This window comes from Oreochromis aureus, linkage group 8 (genome assembly GCF_013358895.1).
Source record: "Oreochromis aureus strain Israel breed Guangdong linkage group 8, ZZ_aureus, whole genome shotgun sequence".
In the NCBI taxonomy this organism is placed as follows: domain Eukaryota; kingdom Metazoa; phylum Chordata; class Actinopteri; order Cichliformes; family Cichlidae; genus Oreochromis; species Oreochromis aureus.
The window spans coordinates 23919189-23942400 of NC_052949.1; the positions used below are offsets into that span (position 1 = coordinate 23919189).

At 40.6% G+C, this 23212-nt stretch overlaps 1 protein-coding gene across 1 annotated transcript in view; it reads right to left on the bottom strand.

Annotated features, from left to right (window-relative positions):
• cacna1g (calcium channel, voltage-dependent, T type, alpha 1G subunit) overlaps positions 1-23212 on the bottom strand; it is a 321041-nt gene that overhangs the window by 200616 nt on the left and 97213 nt on the right. The window contains exon 3 of the mRNA XM_039616673.1: positions 8859-8970. Coding sequence (XP_039472607.1) covers positions 8859-8970 — 112 coding nt within the window. The remainder of the gene's footprint in view (positions 1-8858; positions 8971-23212) is intronic.

The following is a 23212-nucleotide window of genomic DNA, read 5'->3' on the forward strand; positions in this document are numbered from 1 at the left end:
AGCAGAAACCTCATATCACTACAGACTATAGCTCAGAAACTTCAAAGTGTGACACGTGGGACTGCGATGTTATAATATGAGAATCTGTTTTAAAGCATCTTTTGTCCGTTTCCAAATGAAATTCCTCCCGTATAGTACTTTATCTTTGTTACTCACCTTTTTGCTAGTGATTTTATTAGCTTTCCGCATGCATCACATTCTCTACTGTAGCCTCTTGAGAGGAGATGATGGAGGGTTAAGTGTAGCTTTTAAAGAAGAATGTTCTCCATTTTTCTTTTAGGGTAAAAAAAAGAGAGAGACGATGTTAAAGCTACAGAGATTTTAGCATTTCTTTAGAACTACTGTGCTGGCTATGTCATCACTCATCTCTTAGTTTTCCACCCTGAGCTGGAACGCTGACTGATGTACTCACAAAGATTTTATCTCCGGTCTGTTTACCAACGAAGATAATGTCTCAGAATGAGATAAAGCACAGAAAAACACAGAACAAACACTATTTTTATTGTCTTTTTGACAACAGAAACACACATAAGGATTACAGATTTATTGACATTTTAATTGATTTAATGATGTTATGATTATGCAGTTCATCCACCCTGTAACAGCGATAAAAGATTAAAACACCAAACTATGCATTTATAATAATACTATAACTTTTCTTGCAAGTCTGGTGCTAAGTGCTAATATCAGTGTGCACACATGTTCACAGTTACAGTGACAAACGTAACAGGGTGGGGGGTGCTATGCATTTTTAGGGAAATCCATTTTCTTGCCTTTCTTTGCCTTTCAGCAAACAGAGAACAGACAGAGATCTGCACTGACACATATGTAAAGTAACTTACAGGCTGAGTACAACAAACTGATTCTGTGATGATGCAAGCTATCCTCTGCCTTTTCTCTTCTGTAATGTAAAAGATCAGATCGATTCAATGCTGCTCCCACAAATGCCACTGCTGCAAATATTATAGCATATAAGCAGCAAAACTGAAACTCTATAATGTGCTTGATAAACAGAAAAAAGCGTCAACGGTATGCAGACTTTTGGTGAGCATAAAAATGTAGCAACTGTTATCGTGCTGCTGTTGTTCCCGCTGATCTCACTGCAGAAACAGCTGCTAAGCTGTGTGTTGTGTAGAAAAACATCCAAGTTAATAAGACTACAGTGAATCACACTGATATGTCCATAATTAATGAAGCCACTGCTACTGTGGACCTCCACTTACAAACTGCACAAAACCCCCTTATTTTAGTTTATAGACAGCACAGATGAGAATACTGTGATGATGCAGCTATTAAAGTTTAAAAAAAGAGAGACAGAGCAATAAAAAGAAGGTTTGTTTAATATAGTGTCAATATGCAGGCTACTAGGAGACTTAAATAAGCACTGACTCATAAAAAGTCAGAACTTATTTACTCCGGCTCGAGCCCATACTACCTTAAAGTGTAAAACGGATGAATGGATGATCCAAATAATGCTCATAAAGGAGAAGAAAAATGTAAGATGTATTGTACACACTTTCAAAATGATCCAAATAATGGCCTTTTATACTGTTTAGTCATGCAGCGATGACACTGCTAGCAAATGAATTTAAACTGACCTATTGATTTCCACTAAAACAAATTGTAAAAAAGGGCAACCTTTCAACAATCCCGGCAGAACGACGAGGGGGTCATCCTTCTTCCAACCCCGCGGCTACGCCACGGCCTGTGATCATTACGGTCGACATTAGCCGTGTCAGGATGAGTGCTCATTTAGCTGGCATCTCAGAGCAAAGTCTTGGCAATGGTCCCTCATTAGCCCTCATGCTATCTGTGTTAAGCACAGCCCTGATCTGAGAGCTCAGGCACTAATCCTTGCAACTGTGGAACACAGATCCATTAACGTTAATGTGATAGGAAGCATTTAGCCTTTATAAAATACTACATTTCAGACACAAATTTGCTGAATCCTGTTGCTTTAACAAGCACTGAAGTGACTCTAGAACTGAATTGAAACCTTTGGCAAAGTCTACTGATTGGGTAAAGTTTAGAAAGGCACAGACTTTTCATGAATCTTACCGCCACTCTAACAGAGCTTCAGTAGTTCTCAGTTTTGAGAGCAGAACCTGCAGGAAGGGCAATCATCACAGCAGCACGCCATCAATCAGGCCTTTAAAGTAGAGCAGCTAGAGAGGCCACTGCATTTAAAAGAGTGCGAAAGTAAGAGGGAAAAAATTTTCTGCATTTCTAAAATATCTTGCAATGGTGATCTCATGTTTGATTGAGGATTATTGGGGTAAGTTAAGGGCTTTAAATACCTGACACTGTGTCAACTAGTGACACAACACAGTGTGTTTTCTAAAGAAATACTTTGAAAAAGTATTTCTTTACAAATGGCTTGCTGAGAACTTTGGAAATGTGTAGTATAGTACTGTGTCTTGAGTCACCTTCCATTTCTTTATGTTTTGGTGAGAAGCCTCTTTATTCTTCAGCCTAAACTCTGATATGGAAGCTTTCTTGTCATTTCTTTGATTAGTCTTCAGGAAAAGTTCTCCAGCCTTCTTTAAGCTTGGATGACGGCTGTCTTTTGTTCCATTCTCTATTAAGATGATCGCACACAGCTACAATAACACTCCAGGCTTAAGGGAAGCCAAACCATGACACCCAATGATTCATTGGGTGTCATGGTTCACCTTTACTGCAAACCTTAATGCATGCTTTCACTCCTTTAAATGCATTGGCTCTGTGTTTGGGATCATTGTCATAATGGTAAATGGACTGATTCTTATATAGCACTTTTCTACTCTCCTGGAGCACTCAAAGTCCTTTATACTAGACTTGTAGTCAAGACTGCCTAAACCAAGACCAAGACAATACCAAGACCAGAGGGTATCGAGACCAAGACAAGACCAAGACCAAGACCAAGACAGACCGAATCAAGACCAAGACCGAGACCGAGACAAAAAAGTCTTTAAACAGCAGCCAGATGCTGCTTCGTTTTTGCGATGCACTCGCACAGCCCTCTTCACCGTTGTCTACTGTCTCACTCACTGAGCGGACAGACGCACGCTCCACTTGACTGTCGCGACTCTCACGCTCTCTGTTTTTCACATAATGATATTATCCTATATCCTCACATGTGATTGGCCACAATATGGAGGGATTGGAGCATAGCTGAGCCACTGTGTGAGAGCTGAGCAGCGAAAGGAAATTAAGTGAGGAGCCGGCTCTCGCTCAATGGGAGTCGACTCTTCTGATTCACTACAAAGCACTCTCTAAGCATGGCTCTTAGAGCTGATGCTTTTGCGCATGACACATTATCGAACGTTACGTTGTGTGTCATGGATACTGTTGACTCCAAATCTCCCGACCACTATGTCGCTCTGAGACAGGAAGACTGAGACAGCGAGACCAAGACAAGACCGAGGGATCCGAGACCAAGAAAAGACCAAGACAAGACCAAGACCACATAAAAGTGGTCTCAAGTCTGGTCTTGAGACCAAGACCAGTCTCGAGACATCCAACTCTACTTTATACAACATGCAACATTTACCCATTCATACCATTCACAAGAGCACTTTCTTCTATGCTTTTCAGTGTTAGCTAGGAGCTAAGATTTACACACATTCATACTCTGATGGATGCATCGGCGAGCAACTTGGGGTTAGTATGCTGCCCAGGGATACTTGGCATGCAGACTCGGGGAGCCAGGGATCAAACTACTAACCTTCCAATCACTAACCTGCCTCCTGAGCTAGAAGGATGAATGTGTTGCAAATCAACATGGTGGATCGAAATCTGATTATACTGTCATGTGTTCATTATTCCATCAGTTTTGAAAAGATCCCAAATACGACTCTCTTAAATTCAGTGACAGAGCATCCACCGTGTTTTACAAATGGCTGTAGACACTCACTGTTGTACTTCTCTTCTGACCCACTCCACACATGTTGATGATTTGATGATCATAAAACCTGATTTTTAGTCCAGTTTTTTAGTAATTTGCTACACCTAATTTTCCCATGTTTTCTTTCCTTAAGCAGGAAGGGCTTATTGAAAGTCACTCTTCCATTGAGACTATTTTGAGGAGGTCGTGTCACATCTTTGCAAGATTTTTCTTATTCTGCTTCTTAAGAACATGACTTTCAGATACTATTCATCTGCTATAGATAGAAGAAGTGGTGGCTTTGAAAACTATCTTCCACTTGTCCAGTTTGCACACATTTGTTAAGGAGACACTGCACACCATGCTGAGATATGCTTTTGGCTAATATTTGTTTAGAGCCCTGCGTCAGATTGGCGTGTGCCCCGGTCTCGCCCTATGGTAGCTGGGACCGTGACCCTGATAAGGACAAGTGGAAGAAAATGTATGGAGTTCTTTTATTTTTATTTTTTGTTCAGACTGTGTTATTGTTCTCATTTTGTATTGATGCAGATTGATGCAATTACAGAAATGAGTCAAACGAAGTGTTTTTATGAAAGGCTGCTGGTAACAAATTGCCTAAAGATGCAATTCAAAATGGTTTTTTTAAAGTTTTCTGTTATGTGTGCACACAACACTGGTTCATCCACTGTTGTATGCTCGAATGATTTATAGATTAGATTTATAAATTAGTGAACAACCAAGAGACAAAACAACAAAATCCTCTGAAAACAGTCAGGTACACAGATTGGACTGAAAACGATTGAAAAAGCAAACAATGTCGAAAGAAAAACTTCAGCAAGCCTGAAAAACTACAGCTCCTTTCATTACTTTCAACTTTTTTTTAAGAAAGTCTGTCTCCTTGGAAGCGAAATATAATGAATGAGGGGAGATTTTGCACGGTATCCATATTGAAACTACAGCCAGGTTTTATATTTAAACAAATGCTTTGCCAATAGCAAATGTTAAAAGCGTCAATTTCATGACTTCAAGCTTGTCATCACACACAGCCAAAGAGGGAAAGCATAGCTGGGGAACACATTAGCCCAGGGAGACAAATTAGAATTCCTGATGTAAAATGAAGTAATTACAGTTGGTTTATTTATGATGGCAGTTTATCCATCTCAGTCAATGTGTGCATTTATGTTTGTGCTACTGGGTTTTGTTATCTCTGTCTGTGGGCCTGATTGCAGCAACAAAGTTATGACCATACTTTTGTCATCAGTCTGATAAAATCGCTCATTTATTATACAGTAACACTTAACACAGAGAGTGACCAGTGTTACAGTTTGTTGAACCAGCTGAATAAAGCCAACGATATCAACTTGTAGCTGCCTGCTAAAGCTTGTTTTTGGCTATGGAGACGGAATAAAAACTGCTGGGGGAAAAAAAATGCATTCAAAGAGGTTACAAAGTCAAACTGAGCCCTGAGCGTGAAAACAGAAGGAAGAGGAACGAGAAGAGGCCGACAAAACTGGAGAGTGAGGACGTCTGAGATGGTGCGAGCAAAGACAGCTGAGCGGTGCGAGCGTGTAGGTCGTGTGCTTTTATGATCGCTTACAATGACGGGGAGATTGAAATGGAGGAAGCGAGGAATTAATAAGAATGCGTTTAGCCTCTCGGCCGTACATTCATCTGCGCTTCGGAGAGGAGAGGCGCTGAATTAAATCTCATCTCATGTCGGCGAGCAGAAGAGACGGAGGGAGTGGATGGGCTGCCCTGGCAACAGCACCCTCACAAAGCTCTGCTCCTCTGCTCTGTGTCCCCCCCGACCGTCTCAACATATCCTGTTCTCCATATTCACCTGTCACATCATCACCTCTTCCTCATATTTCCTTTCCTTTTTTTTTTGCATTTCCATTTTTATTTTCTGATTTCCTATCCTTTTCCTTCTCCTGCTTCCTCTGCCTTCTTTCTTTGAATTCGCCCCTATTTTCTTTCACCAAATTTCCCATTTTTCTTTGTAATTCTTTTCTCACCCCTGCTTTTCTTTTTCCCCCTTTTCCTCCCACTTCTGTCTAATCTTTCCCTTTCCTCTTCTCTCCTTTCTTAACCTCCTTTTTTCCATTTTCTCTATTTTAACGTCTTCTCTTCCTCCCTGCTTTTATCCCCTTGTTTTTCCGTCCTCTCCTCTCCACTTTCATTTTTTTGCTCTTCGCTTCGTTTCCTTTCTTCTCTGCTGTTTTTCTGTCGTTGCCTCACCTTTCCTCCTTTCCTACTTCTATTATCCTTTCTCTTCAGTACTTTTCCTTTCTCTAATTTAGTATCTTGTCCTTCCTCCTTTTCCTTGCTTCACCTTTTCTTATTCTTTTACCTTCCTTTTCTTGCCTGCATTCTTTTTCATCTCCTGTGTCCTGTTTCTGTGATTTCTTTTAATCGTGTCTTTTTTCCTTTTTCCATAAATGTCCTCTTCTTGCTCATTTCCCTTTTTTTTCTTTCCCTGCCCCTAACCTTCATTTATTTGCTTTCCTTTTTCCTCCCTTTTATTTCCCTACTAGCTTTACCTTTCCAATGCTCCAGATCAGCACATGCGTTACCCACTAAGCCGACTTTAATATCTGAGACTATACACGAAGTAGATATCTCATATTGGAATGAAACTGCTGAATTTCAGAGTCAGTGGACAAGAAAATAAGATGACTTAGTTCTGATTCAATCTATTTGGAAACACTTTGCAAGCACATTATCTCCTCACCGCAGAAGATGAACAATGCCAGATAGCGCGGATCCATTCTGCTGCACCTCACGCCGCTTGTTTCCCTCAGCACAGAAAACAAAGTGTTTTCTAGGCTTCTGCTTTTCACAGTGCGAACAGCAGCGCGCCTCCATTAGTGTTTGCTGGGTTAAAGCAGGTCTGTAAATTAATGGAAACGCCTCCACATAATATTGTTGTTTATCTTACATCTCAGATAATGTAAATGGGGGGAGCTGCAGAGACCAGATATGCTGGAAAGCAGCAGCTCGTTCGGGGATTCTTTTAAATGTGTTGTTTTTTAGACATTTTTAGAATTTATCTCAGTGTTTCAGTGTTCCTGCTCTCTGTCAACTGCTATAGTTTTGTTTAAATAATGGTTGTGTTGCCTCATGATCTGCCACCCAAACAGGGTTTTGCGCAGCATTAATGTCTGATGTTTTCTTCTCACACTCTGGATTAGTTGTCCTTATGTACTTGCTATAGAGTGTGTGGATGCTGTCCCTGAAATACCTGTTTAATATTTTCCAGTTACACTGCTTGTTCTTGTCTTCATAAAGAAAACATGGAGGGTAAATGAGCGCCAGTAAAGGAAGTGTCTTGCTGCCATGCATATGTATGTTCCTTCTTTCACTTGGACATCTGGCAAAGAGTTCTTGGACAATTGTTAAACCACAGTTCACTTAAAAGCCTGCATTGCAAATGGGTGGTGTGGATTGTAAAGAGTGTTGGAAATTGCCAGGCAGCGAGTAAAGTCGTCCATGTGGATAGCATTAAGGCTTACAGTTAGGCTTGTGGCTGCTTTGATTGACGGTTGTGCTGACGCTGGCTACTGTAGCTGATAGCTGGCTGCTAAGCTTCACCTGTGGTAAAGCTGACCTTCAGACCATATTTGTTCTGTTAGAATTACCAAACCAGTGGACTATAGCTTTCTGCAAGGCGCAGACCACCCAAGAAGTCTGTGCTCCATTTTTGGGGGTGAAATTCTAGTATTTTCTTAACCTCTTAGCTGACAACCAGGGGCTTACCTGGACCAGACTTATACTGGTACCTTTACTTGATGAGCAAGTTAATCTGATAGGCAGGCTAAAACATATATTTACCTGCAAATTAGCTATTTTTTGTGTGTTGGAGCCTGGTTTTACTTCCAGTTGTGGGATTAATACTCAGTTATTAGAAAATAATAACATTCCACAGATCAGTTATGCCATCAACACATCCTTTCTTTCTTCTCATCTCTGTGTTATGTTCATGGTGCAGATGTAAATAAAGGTTCAGTTGCAGTACTCAGCTACTAGCTGAGCTGAGCTACAAAAGAGGAGTGTGCATAAAAGGAATAAGGTTTTTAAGTGGGTGGTAATTTCAAATGCAACTTTTCAAACAGCTCATCAAATCTCACCAAACACACAAACCATTTTTGCAGTTCCTCACAAAATCTGTCTGCTAGCTAATGTCAAGCTGACAGTGTTTCCCGGAGCGAGGAAAAAAATCTCAGCGTGCAACACCAGTAATGGAGAAAGATGTAAGAAAGACAAAGCAGGTGAGGGAGATGTCAGGATATTTTTAAAAGGTAAGGACTGCTCTGCAAATGAAATTTTATGAAGTGGAAATTTGAATTTTAGAGTTTGTCAAGCAGATATTGTACAATGCACCGCTACACCCCATCTGCCACTTTAACAACTGGTTGTTTTATACAGTCTACAGTCTGAAGGTGATTGGAGGGTGTGGGTTTGTGTAGGCTGAGAGAGCTGAAATAGTATAAATGTGCATTTCCACAAAGTCTTGTATTTGTGTTATTCTACATGAAAAGTCTCAGAAACAAGGGCTTAAAGCATCATTTCAAACCCTGTGAACATAATCATTGCCACATTTGGATAAGATTGTTGACCTGAGGAGTTATCACCCAAAGCTAAAACTCGCTAGCATGGTCAACAACATGCATTCATAATTCTTTGTAAAAATTTAACACATAGTTGTGTAATAAGTGTCCATTCAAGAAACTGCGTTTTTGGCACTTAAACATTGTATTATTTTTTGTTTTTTTTTAACTAAATATTTTATAATTTTGTTATACTCATACCAACTCATATACAGCATGTAAAAGCAAATAGCAAAAATTAAACATGACAACTACTGACGCTTAGTAAGCCGTTGTTGTGTAAGTTCAATCACATACATATATAGGAACTCTGATGTCCTGGAAGTGAAGCACAATTACAACTTCCACAGTTCATACATATCATATCGAGCCAGGAGCAGCCTTACCTGTAAGATCTTGCACCTCTCTGAGTCACAGTTGATGTCTTCACAGGGATGAAACATGCCCAGTGTCACACAGTTCAGCAGGATCACCAGCATGGACGCTCGCTCGAACCATGTACAGAACAGTAGTTAAGGAATATAACACAGAGAGATGACAGCAACTTACAGTGACAATCGGCAGAAAAATATGCATTTCTCAAGGCTTTCTCCAGTGACCTCATTATCCCAGCCTCATCTGACAAAGTGATGCACGTTTATCTCTTTATATCAAAAGCTGTTTCTGAGAGGAGAACAAGCCAAGAAGGAAATTGGGAAATAGGAAAGCTTGCTTGTAACTGTACACAGTGGCAGTCATTGCTCTCATTTCTCTTAACCAAAGATCCGTTAGGAAGGCATGTTGGAAATTGCTCATGGTGTTAGCGAGGGAGATGGATAGGCACTTTAGATGAGATCGTCTGAGGCAGAACAAAAGAGGACAAAGGCAGATGCTGGAAGACTGGAAAGCTGACTGAAAGGAGGATGAAGTCTACAGTTAGCGAACGTGGCGACATCTTGATGCATGGCGCATGAATTTTATTGACTGTGGGGTCGAAGTGGGCAGACCTAATGTGGTTAGGCTAAATGCCATCTAGAGCAATGTGACACCAATCAATGATGAGACTAAACACAGATTAGGGTATTAATGTTTCAATAAATACACACAAACACACACAGAAAAACCACACCGCATTTTTACTGAATGCATGCAAACAAACACACACCGCACGTATTATAGATGGCACTACACCTGCAGGCAGCACCCTGCATCCAGTCTGGCTAACAATGTTAGACAGAAAGAAAACAGTCTGTCATATGTGTGTGTGTCCAAGTGTGAGCATTTCACACATGTGAATACAAGGAGTGTGTGTAAACGTGTGGATGCAGGCTGTGAGGACAAATGACTTGTCTGTCTTTTATCGCATTAGTCGCCACTTGCTCGTTCATCCCACTGACCCATTATGAAGCTGGGTCAGCACGCCCTGTCAACACAGAAAAGCAAGAGCAGGATAGATGACAATGGTGAAACGGAGAATTTTAAACAACCCTCTGTTGTGCTAGTCCAAATAAGCCTCCGCTGGCTTGATTGCTTTACACGAAGTAGAAAAGAATCTCAAATGTCTCAGCTAAGCAGTCTTGAATTCGTTCTTCTGGGCTGTGGCTCAGGCGGTAGCTGAAGTTTGTTGGATCAATCCTGGGCTCCTACAGTCCATGTGCTCAGGGATCGTTGGTCACAGTACTGAACCCCAAGTTACCCCCAATGAATCTATTAGATGATGAGTACGTGTGTGGATGTTCCTGATTTCCTTTTTTTGTCACTCTTAAATGTTTCAGGAACATAAAAATAAGAAATCAGGAATTTGACTGCCTCCATTAATTGACACTAAGTATTACCTGTGCTATGCAGAAGCATTCAAGAATACAACAATCTTTGGTAGTTCCAAACAGTTCTTAACAGGAGTATTGATTGATGTAGGCTGGATATTTAAGTCTGTGTCCAAAGGAAGCCTCAGTAGCATCACTTGGATAATGACTGTTGCATCTGGAAGGCAGTGCCTGATTATGTCACACACTGGAGAATGCAGAGAAAGTTCTCAGTCCAAAGGGATGCAATTAAAAAGATCAGTCAGTACATGGAGCGGGATCATTAAGCAGGAAACAAAAGCTGAGCCACGAGGGCCTCTACTTTGAGAAGAGTGGCACTAAAAGTTTTAAAGAGTGCAACACTATGGCAGCGCCAGCATGTCTTTGCAGTTAAGGAAGAAGAAGGCGGGGCTAATTAAAAATAATGAGCTCTACGGGCTTGTTTGTTTAAGCGATTGATATTAGCAGTCTTCACCAGCGCAAACCATTATCGCTAAGTTTCTCCATACATCCTCATAAAGATCCTTCAAGCTCCTGACATAACTAGCTAGAAACTTTATTATCTCATTGGCCAACAAATTACCATTATATGTAAATGCTATGGAGACAGGAGAATAGGAAAATGTTTTGTTGTACAGGTTTAAATATAAATTGCATTAGAAACCTACAAAGAAAAAATACCTGCAGTGGGCAAATGCTTTAGTGAAGCAAGTGACCAATTTTACCTGGTGACAGCCGGCAACCGCTCGCCAACCAGTTGTGTAATACACATCATGTCCTACAACTGGAGATTACCAGCAGGTTGCAGACTGGTCTCTAGGGCCAGACGCCTAACTAATGACTGGAAAGAAAAAACAAACAAACAACAACAAAAATAACATCATAAGGGAACCAAATTTGAAACACGATTTAAAATTAGCATAAAAAACTAAACCTAGACTCACTTATTAATATCTATTCAGGCCAACCAAGGCGTGATTGTTACTACTGGACTATTTCAAACTGCACTCCCTAGAAAGCATGTGCAGGGTTAGGAATCCCTCAACATCTCTGCAGGTTCTCCTGTGCTGTCAGGAAGCTTTTTATCAGCTAACTGTTTAATAAATAGTTATTTTAATTAATGGGTCCATTTTGTCTGTGTTGCCCTTAACCATACACTAGCCCGCTAAATTTCAAGTCATCAAAACTTTGAGAAGCCCATGAACAGACAGAAATGAATCATTATAAGCTAATTTGTTAAAGTAAGGGTATCGAACTCATTTTTAAAGACAACAAAAACAAAACTCTGATGAAACCTGGTTTTCCTTCGAGCTCAAATATAGGCAAATTTGGTCCTATTTGTGCAAAAATAACATAGCGAACTGATAATAAATTAATTTCCAAAAACCTTTGAAACAAAATAATAATGCTTCTGCATATGACTGGGAATGGTTAAAGATGCATTTTTAAATATATCTATTAATAATGTGTGCTAATTAGCTTCTTCCAAATTTAGAAAACCAAACATTGCTTTTCCAGTACAAGTTTAATCTACACCTGTAGAATACGCTGCTGCCTGTGCTGTAATTAAATCAGAAGTTGTCCTCATTAAGGAAATGTGTATATACTAGATAGGTCAGCAAGAAAACATTCATACAGGAAGCAAACGTACTCTGCCAAAGGACATAAAACAGGGTCCTGTATGCACTTTGCATGAATCTACAGTACAGTATGAAGCAAGGCAGGTCTACATGCATCTCTGCAGAATCACTATGTGATAATCAACCTCTCCCTGGCCCTGCCCTCTTCCCTCTCAGCCTCCTACGCTTTCACTAGAAATGATCTCTTCTGCAATAATATGAAGATCTGTCAAATTAGTAAGTGCTGACAGGCCACTTATTTTTGAGGCTCTGTGAGTTCAGTTGGGATGTTCTTAGTGGTAAGAGAGGGAAGAGTATGATTTATATTAAACACTTACATGGTGTAAATTAGAAAATTTATACATGAAGGTTTGGAAGAAAGGAATAAAGAACTAAGAACAAGAACGACTAGCAATGCTTTTATAGGCCCAGGCCCAGAAGATAAATACCCAGACCCAAGACCTTAGGCAATCTGATGTTACCCTTTGCTGGTTGGTAGCTACACTTACTACAAATCAATGCATGGATATTTTCATAGATCCTTAGTGGCTCACGCTATAGGGGGTTCAATGGAGACTTTATATTATCTGTTATTTAGCAAGGCTGCCATTTTGCTGCAGTTTTAAATCAATACAGAGAAAGGTTGAGGTTTGGAGAGTTAGAGCTGGTTACATACTCAAACCCCTTAAACACCTTGTCTCAATCAAATAGCATTGTTCATTCCAGTTGGTAGTAGCTTCGATTGTTCACCTTAAACAGTTATTTCCCCTGTTATGTTACCAAATTTCAGGGATTCACTGTCGACCTCTTTTTGTGTATATGCCGACATGAAACCAACAAGCATAAATAGACATTTAAAAGAAGCTACTCGAAAAAAAATGTATAATGATTTAAAAAAAAACAATGCAAGCTTGTATTTTGTGTTTTTATTAAAAGACTTAGTTGGGGCTTCTGCAGTGTTTATAATGGTTCTCTTAACTAGTGAAAGGAGTCAGTGTCAGTAATAACCTGATTACAAAATAATTACCATCTGACTCTGTAGCTCAAATGTGCATCTTTCAGCCTCTTTAGCAAGTAAATAAGTAGTTCTGCTAAAACTCACTCTGTGCTACATGGTCTACAACTGTGTAGCAGACAGCCTAAGTTAGCATCCCCAATTAGCAGCTTTTCCTCTGGAGTTAGACAGGAAAAACAGGCTAGCTCCCACTGGCTAGTCTGCTGACTAAGCCTCTGGGGGCGTATAATGGATATTCACTGAAAGACACAGAACACCTGTTCTGTGAGTTTGTGTCTGAGTGTTTAGTGGTTTGTCTGTAGCTAACTTTGGTCTACTATAGCCAGCAGCTTTTGGTGTCTGACAGCAGCTAATGTTAGCATGCGCTGAATAAATGCTTCAGGCACTGCTACTGCTAGCCTATATACGCTATATATTATAACTGCTTATTATCCTCTGATTACAACTTGCTCCAACAGAGTACACACTTAATTTTATAGACTATAAGTCAAATTGTCACTGTAAAATATATAGAAAAGTCTTTAAATGTATGTGCTTTGTCCTGCTTTAAAGGACAAAGGACTGTGAATAAAATAATTTTATAGTTAATAACAACTCAAAATTCAGGGAAACCTTTTGAAAGGTGAAGATGTAAAGGGCAGGTTTTACTGATGCATACAAAATATTGTTTACTAGAGGTCTTACAAGAGGATGAGGTGGATTTATAACAGGGAGGCATAAAGAAAAGGCAGAGGAGGGGGTTTATGTAGTGAGATAGAGACAAAGCAAAACATTAAATATGAATAATCTGACTAATGCAATCAATAACTCTTCCTCTTCTGCCCTTGTTCTCTTCCTCTGACTCTCCAGCTGGTGGGCTATAATTAAACAATAAGGGCAGAAAGTTTGCAATGTACTGCCTTCATTGTGAAAACACACACACACACATGCACACACACACACCTTCATGGTGTCAGCATATAAACGAGCGGTGACACCCTGAGGGATGGATTCAATTAGAGGAAAGATACACGGGGATATGCTCTGTCAAAACTCTGAAAGCAAGGAGCACACATGCTCTTCACCACAGGCACACACATGAAAACACACACAACAACAGTTTTATGTGAGAGGCAACATAATCAAACTCATCAGCACCAAGTATTCTGCTCTCTTGGGTTCTTGAATGCCTTTCTTCTTTCTTACACATGCAAACACAGCGTGCATGCTCCGCCCTTTCCCTCTTTAGTCAAGTTCTTCTTGACTAGTGGAGAAAAAAAACAATATGCAAGCGTTGTGTCTTCCCCTGTCTCACTACATCACTCAGCTGACTCTGTGCCCTAATAATCTCACACCAGAAATCAATGTATGAACATATGAACTTTACATCTGTGTGTGTATGTTAGCAGAAATAAGTTGGAAAAATTCAAAAAAGAAAAAGAAGAAAAAGTTTCTACTCTTCTCATCAAGTTCTTCCCACCTCTTATTTCTTTCATGAGAGTAGGGAAATGAATCCTCAGCAGGATGAGATGAGGTGCGCACATACACTCTGAGAGCGATCGATATAGACGAGACTCTCTGAATAGATATTATTCATTGTGTTTACTATAACTCACACATGACGTGGTTCTGCATCCATCTCTGCCTTGCCCATCTCCACACATACCGGTTGGCCTTGGCTCTTCATATGCTCTCTCCAAATCTATATCTTTCACTCGGGGAATTCGTGGCACGATACTACAGTTGGGTGAAACAGCTATATAATAAAAGATGCATGTGCAAATACTGAACGTGCTATATCTTATCTTACACAACTTAAATATATTCAGACACAAAAGCAGGATAGATTGAGATCACTCATGTTAGTGTTTTCACATTAACTTTCCAGGTTTTCCAGACTGGAAAGGTTAAAAAGGCTTGGGTTTAATGTATGCAATGTATGGACATAAATTTAGTTAAAAGCTATGGAAAAAGCAGGACACAACACACATGGATGGATCGATAGATAGATGATTTAAATAAATTTTAAGCTGCTTAAAGGTTCAAAATAATATGTGAAAGTTGATGTGTAGAGGCTAAAAGACTAAAAAGAGTGCATGCAAATAAATCTGGTAGGCCACGGAGTCAAGCTCATCTGCCAATCCCAGCAGATCAACTGATCACAGTGTTAACAAACACTACCTTAAGAATCAGCAGATGCCTGTTAGCACGTTTTCTTTTTGGCTGATAAGACCTTTACACGTCCTGCTTCTTCTGCAAACACCATTGCAACCCACCTCCACCCCAGGTCTACTATTTCATGCTATTTAAGATTTCTGATTACATCAGTGTCGTGTCTGTTATCAATGATGCCTGCGGTCTTGATTCATGCTCGATCATCCAGGTAAGTAAATCCCCAAAAGTTGATTCTGTTGGTGTATCCATTCACTATTCTCTGTGAATGGTACTCGTGGCCATTGATTACTGGTCTTTGATCAATGAGCTTTGATAATTGGTTGTTGATAATAATGATCAAGGAACTGACCTCCCAGCCCATTGTTCCTTCAGTAGGCTAGTTTCAGTCATTATGGAAATGTACTGTTCATAAGATTGGGGAAACCTGCAGTCAGTTGAGACTGAGACTACGTCCACACCAGCCCGGAAAAATTTGAAAACGTCACTTTCGTCTGAAATCAATCCTCATCCACATTAGCTTTTTCAGTCGTTTTCACAGAGTTGTGCGTCCACATTGAAACAGCCAAAAACGACCTGCCTCATTTCTGTCTGCCGCTTATTTACTTTCCGGCAAAATGTCGAGGAAAAGCACAGAGTTTTTTAAATGGACTAACAATGAGGTGGACTTGTTGCGAATAACACAAAAGTATAAATTTGCAAAAGCGAGTGAGAATTAAAGAATTTGAGGAAAAGCTATCTGGGGCATGTACAAACTGATATTAATCTTTAATAGGGCTGTCAAAATTGAGAGCAAACAAAACAACTGCTGTGTAATGCCCTCCGCTATCTTAGTTTAATTGGTCACATGACTGCATCACAGGACTAAAATGTGTCATCGTTTTCGAAAAGGCTCCGGGTTCACTGTCCACACTGCGACACTTTGGAGAGCATTTTCAAAACGCTGCGTTTTCCTTGACCGAAAACGCCGTCTCAGTGTGGACGGAAGGCCAAAACAGAGAGAAAAAGATAGGTTTTCAAACGAAAACGTATTAGTGTGGACACGGCCTGAAGAAGTCACTTGTATGAGTTTCTCCCGCTGAAAACCTACGTCCAGATGAACAGAATCAACTTTTGGGGATGCCTGCGGTGTTCTCTGAGAGGCTTCCGATTTCTTCATGCGTGTGCATGGTAGGACAAGGATGTGGACCACCCTGCATCAAACTTTTCATATATGTACATAGTGTGGGGACATTGTAGCCAGAACAAAGCAATTCTGCCACACCTAAATGCCTTCAGATGGAATGCCAGTCCTATTTTGACTAAAGTGGTCGTGACTAGAAAAAAATGGGCCTAACAAATTTGCTGGTGTTGCAAAGACAGGAAGTGAAGTGTTTTGTTACAAACTGAACATAAAAGGCAAAAAGTAAGCAATTTGAGCAAAAACATGAGAAATCTGAAAAGAAGATACACTAACTAACACATCTAGCTAAAAAATAAATTAAGAATCATGAACTAGATTCTGTTCCTTTGACTTCCTTATGTAATTTTAGCCTTGCCCTTTTCTTTATTATATCACTATAATAGTACAACTCTCAGACGAATACACACGTTAACAATAGGTTGCACCAATCTCCCACCAATCACCAATACTCAATGGAAGCTAAAACAGCTTGAATATTGCTTACTTTGTACAGTACAGAACTGGGACGATTTGCTTGATGCAACCTGGTGAAATTCAGGCTTCACAACTCTCCATTATGCTCATGAAAGGAATTCAGATCAAAGTCAAGAGGGGCTCTGAAAAAGGATGTGAAAAGCCACGTCGTCTTGATTAAAACTCACTCTTCCCTGAAGTTCAAGTACGGCAAAGGCCAAGCCCGACATCAGCAAGGTGTTAGGCACAGGAAGCAGCTGAGAGACGGAGTGGGAGCTGGGCCAATGCAGTGACATTCAGCTGAACATGTGCGTGCGTTCCTTCATTAAAAGGTTCCAGCGAGGTGCAAGAAAAGGCAGTCGGGATGGAAACAGCAGGATAGAAAGGAAAGTAGAAAGGAAAGGAAGCAGATAAGGTAGGTGAATATGAGAAACGGGGCTAAAGAAAGGGAAAGGAGCCAGGTGAGAAAAGAAAGCCAGATACTGCTTTGAAATAAGGCTCGATTTATTCTGTACTTGGAAGAGGAGGAATAACAGAGTTGAAGGAGATGATAAGAAATGGGGAGTCTACCATCTAGATTTGTGGACTGTTATCCACCCACCCCTGACATGCATATCTTTATGTCAAGTACAAGAGGATATACAGAGCCATGAGGAAATAATACCACAGGACTGAAGGATGCAATTATTATTACTGACATGACCACTATCATGAAACAGAGGCAAATTAATCAACTCTTATATGTCACGGATCCCTGAAGGCGAACATGAGCTCTTGGACTCTTATTAATGTGAATCTAAACGCTACAAAGACAGAACAAACCAGCGGCTGGACAAAAGTAGATTAACTTCCTGGGAACCACAAACCTGATCGTGGTAGTGATGGTCGTCCCCCCCCCCCCTTACAATAGGACTCCTGTTGTGAAACCACAGTTGAGCATTTATCTCAGATTTTCAACTTAAAATATACGAACTCATGAACTCTACAAATCTAAAAGTTTAAATTCAGCCAAAACTTAGTTGGAACGAGGCGAGGAAATAGAAACTTTTCATGTCTGAAGACAGGAAATCACCAGGGAGATGATTATAAAATGGCCGCCGTGAAGAGAAATGCTGACATTAAAATCGCTCTCTCCTTCCTTGGTTTTGCTTGACTTCAGTGGCCTCGCTATATTACGAAACCATTTTCGCCTTTACCAATCATGACAACCAGCCTTGTTTTTGTCTTTGTCTCCTCGGGGGTGCAATGCCTTTTCTTCCAAGAGTAAACTTTACAAAGCCGGCACATGTGAATGTGCACAAAGCAGGAAGGAAGGTAGCTGAGGGTGAAAAGCGAGGTTCATCTCTGTTCAGAGACAGCCGCTGCTACTGCCTCACCTTTACTGCTCGTCTCCCATCAATCCCCCTTTCTCCAAATCCGTCAAAGCTTCTTTTTCTTTCTCTGTGATCGTTTTTTCCCCTCTCTTTTCACTTTCCTGTCTGCACTCCCTTACCCCAGCTTTTTTCTGGGAGGAGACTGACAAAAATAAAACCTTTTTTTGGAAAAAAGAGTGCTGAACATGCCAGAATAAAAAAAAAAAGAGAGAACTGAAAGTGAAAGGATGTTCATGAAATATTGAGGGTGACTGCTGCAGCCCTTTGTAATTCACAATCCATCTCCGTCATTGTGCATAAATGTGTGCATGTGTGCTCACGGATATGCGTGCATTTATACATCCATATTTATTTGTCTTTCTTTGCAAGATCCTCATGAAAAATGCCACTTTGTGAGAAAAATCGATGACAGTTCTTTGGCTGTCTTCCTGTTCCACATCTGAGCACGGGAATGTTAATGTAGTGGTGTATCTACAAAAGCCTTTGTCTTATATGAAAATCTGAGATTATAGTTTCCTTAAAGAAGGAATCTAGAAGTGGTGGTCCAGTAGTACACTGCACAGTACCTAAGACAAGCAGCTAAACATGAGAGGTGCATTAGAGAGAAGTCTTGGAGTTGCCATCTGTATTTTTAAGGTTTAGAAAAGATTAGGCAGAACAATGTCGTGTTAAAAGTTGGAGAAAATTCATGGTCATGATTAAAAATCACCAACAGTTATTGATCTGTGGAGGCAGAGATGATCAAAGATCCAGATTTTGGACAATAATAATGATTGCTGGCTTCTTTGAAGTTTCAACAATTTCAACTACAAGTTTAGCACCTTAGGACTGTGTTCCAAGATAGTAGCTGCCTGAAAAGGGTAGTTAAAAATTCCATGTTAAGCATAAGTTATAAGATAAGACACGATTCGTCAAACTGTGAAATGCCTGCCTAAAACAATAACTTGAAACTAGAAAATATACCAGAGGGTCATCTATATCACTGCCACCTGGGAGTTTTCACCATAGTGATCAACTTCGATGTCTGATTCAAAACACCACCACACTTTAAACCTCCACCTCTTGCACCTCCAAGGAATTGAGGTGTCCACCATGAACCATTCCAAATCGAGCCCTTCCTTCGAGAGTGCTATTTGGATAATAGCATTATGTCAAAGCTTTTGATGTACCACAGCTCTGCACAAGTTTTCCTTTGGCAGTGTGTGTAATGCATGGGATTCTGGCAAGTGGGCACAGGTCTGTCACTGCTAACTCCACTCTTTTTGAACCCCTATCACTACACTTCCGATATCGTAATGCAAAGCCTGTTACTGGGGGCTGGCATCGGAGAAGAACAGTCATAGAGGACTTTCCGAAATGACAGTATATTCTACTTTCATTCTGAATTGTTTTCAGGCTGTCAGCGCTGCCCTTTGAAGAGGTTGTGGTCATCTGAAATACTTTCACAAGATTGGGTTACAGGTGGGGAAAGTTAATTAACAACCTGTCTCAGTGATGAGTAACTGCAATCATTTGACGCTGCAGGTTAGTACAGGTTGCTTTTAATAAATGCATTTTGTCAATTTGTCAGTTTTGCTGAACTGTTCCAATATCTCCAAAACCCAGAAATACAAAAAAGTTAGACAAAACAAATCATACAAGGTCATAAAATACTTTGCTCTGCTACATGCTGTCAACATGTTTTTATGAGTTATTAGTTAAAATGAGCACTGTGCTCGTAAATGTGTTGCTTCGGGTATGACTCCTAGCGAAAGGCTGCTGTGTTAAAGAGTAGCGCCCCGGCTCACGGTGTGGAAAATCCTGCTAGTGTAACACTGCGGATCCCAACCGCTTGCTGACAAGCTTTATCAGTAGCCTGAGTCAGGAGGTTGAGGGAAATAGCAGCATATTGTTGCACTGGCTGTATCAGTGGCTACCACGGGTTGTAAAAGAGCTCAGAGGGAAGGATGGATTGGGGGATAGGATGGATTTCTGAGGTTGGGTTGTAACAAAAAAAGTGGAGAATGAAAGAAAGTGTACATGGGGCCAAATGTGAAAGACGAGGAAAGAAGAAGGAGACAGCGAGGAAGTCGGGGCCAAACTTATCAGTTTAATGTCCCTACAAAGCGTTTTGCCACAGTACCTCAGCAATCATTTGTGTGCGCAGGGGAGAGTCGAGGGCTCGATAGCTGACCAAACGATTTCCCATGAGGGAATATGGGTGACAGCAAACAACATGAAACTTTTAGTAGCTTACATTATTGATAAATTCATCCCTCGCTCCAACGTGCTGTCTATTTAAATCTGCTGCAACTTTCTTCCGAGCTCCTCGCTCATGAATATGGATGCGTTCAGTACACCAACTATTATACTGAGACGACGCAGAGTCAATTTTGATGTGAGAGTGGTGAAAGAAAAGGCTGACTTCACTATCTGGTTGCCTCGTTAAGATCCGTACCAAAACCAGCTCGTCTTCCAAAATGTCCCCTTGTGGATTTGCAGCATCATTTAAGCTGCAGTCAGCCTGCTACATGTGAGTTTTACATTGAAAATGCGGGGGTATAGGGTTTCTATTAAGCTCGCAGCACAAGCAGTTCCTCCACACACACACAGACACACACATATATAACTCTCATCAGCCAGGAAACACCCCTGTATCTTGCCACTGCGGACTGCGAGTTGCTTAGCAACGCAGGCTTTCATTGGGAAGTATTGTGAAGTCACATCTCTATTGCTGTGGTATCTGTAGCTGAGGCGATGGGCAGAGTTGTCGCAGCTACCAAGCAGAACTTTGAGGGAGGTGTTGGAAAGTCTGAGATGTGTCTAACATTTATTTTTTTAGCAACATCTTCAATTACCATCTAGAAAATGAACTATGCTCCATTCCTTTTTAACCTTAACTATCTGCCAAGGTTGGTTTATTGCATTTGTCATATAAGTGGATTTATAGATGGTCTAATTGAAATATCCATGAATGACTAGAGTCACCTTCTTTGTGCATCCAGCCATAACTACCACACAGAGAAGAAAAATATTAGTCTTCTATCCAATTAAATAAAAGTGAGCAAATGTTTTTTTAGAGTGAAGAAAGAGAGAATAAAAGGAGTGGGAGAGAGATTTTACACTACTATAGCAGCTGCCTTGGTGACGCAATGGGAGGAAATATCAATATCTTCACTACAGTCAGGGTGCAGGCAGAAGAAAAGACTACACTGTACTACAGCACATCTCAGGCTGGTACAGTATTTCGTTCCACTGGTGCTTCAGATATGCTAATTTTTGCAGTATAGTTTTATGATGTCCATTATTTGCTCAGTCAAAGGTTGTTTTTTTCACCCACACATCTAAGATTGTCAAACCAGCAGTTATCCAAAGGCAGAGTAACCTCTTGTGTGCCACTTATGTAATAGGGAATCTCTAATGCCGAGTGTAATCGCCATCCTCGGCGGCGATTACGCCACTTTGCTGTTCACGCTTGGAGTAATGCAGAGGGATTATGCTATTGAGTTCACCAGTGTGAGTAAGCACAAGGTGAGAGCAATATAGTTAAATCATCAATCTCTTAGAATCTTCCAGGCAACTGGAAGAGGAACACATTCAGAGAAAACCACCTACTGCCACATAAAATATATGGATAATTAGACTGAACCCTAAACTAGAGTGACAGAGTTGTTTTTGTTGTTGTTTTTTACTAAAATATCCTGTTTGCTGATTTATACCCTGGACAATCTGGACATCATAAAGATACAACAGTTCTGTGTTAGAGTCACACCCGTGCAATTGGGAATGAACAAATAACCTAACAGGCACAGGCACAACATCCAAACTCCTCAGGGAAAAGTGCCAACCACCCAAGAGGGTTCATTTGGCAATGACAGCGCCACAATGATTTTTCTATATGTAACAGGTTTAGTGAGAGTTTACTTCACCAGCTCACCTATCAATTGTTCGCACTAAGCTATTGCTTTCCACCTTACTACACTAAGGTCAGTTTCCTAGGCCAGTGTTTCCCAACCACTGTGGTGTGCTGTGAGAAATGATCAGGTGCGCCGTGGAAGATTATCTGGTTCCACCTGATTAGTACTCTAAGTGATCTGCATGAGTAACGAGCAGAACAATTACAATCTCTTCCACTAGAGGGCAGTACAACTACCTGCTCTAATTAAATGGGTTGCCTACTGCCAGTCAAACAGAAGAAGATGAAGAAGAAATTACGTAATAGTCATGCTGTGAGACGACGCAGCGTGTAATAGCAATAGAAAAATATTTGAAAAGAAAAACTAGTCAATCTGACCTGTGTCCTGGAGAAAATTCCGACCCAGATGAAGACCCTAGCATGAGTGGTGGTCAAAGGAAATCAAGAAAGGTATACTGGGGACAAACTGAGCCAATTCCACTCTGCCTGGAGCGCGGGGGAAAATTATCAAAATGCTTTTTGTGACATTTTTGTTTGGTGGTGTGCCGTGTGATTTTTCAAATGTGAAGTATGTGCTGTGGCTCCAAAAGGTTGGGAAACACTGGTCTAGGCTCTCAGAGATCAAATGTCCAAGGTCTAGGGTTAGGGGTTAGGGTTCTTCATACACAGATAAGAAAAGGTTTTCAGTCCTTTCTCAGCCCACCATTACATCCATAACAAAATAGCAAACTAAATTTACAGGAACGTATTTTAACGTCCTAATAGGAAGCAAACTGTATAATTTAGTCAACCAATTTAGCAAAAGAAGAAACTCATTCATATGACTGCAATGATCCTTTGACAGGAAAGTCTCATACAGAAAACAACAATATAGTCAAATCTATTAAAGCACAAGTAAAATAGACAGCACACTTACAACTCACACATGCATGCACACACACACTGACAGAAACACCTGCAGTCAGGAAGTGCCCTCCTGACTATGAACTAGCAGATGTGTGTCTGTCGGGTAAGATACAGCACCATCTCTGTCATTCTAATTGACATGATGCACTGGCCAGTTTGCGAGTACAGTATGTGTGTGAGTATGAGTGAAGGCAAAAGCTTTCACACACCAGGGGAACAGATACAGAAAGTATATAAATTTGTTTGAAGGCAGAGTGACCTACAGAAAGCAGAGAACACACACACACACACACACACCTACACACACACACACACGGACAGCTGCATCCTTTCCCAGTCCTTGGGCTTAAAAATTACCTGC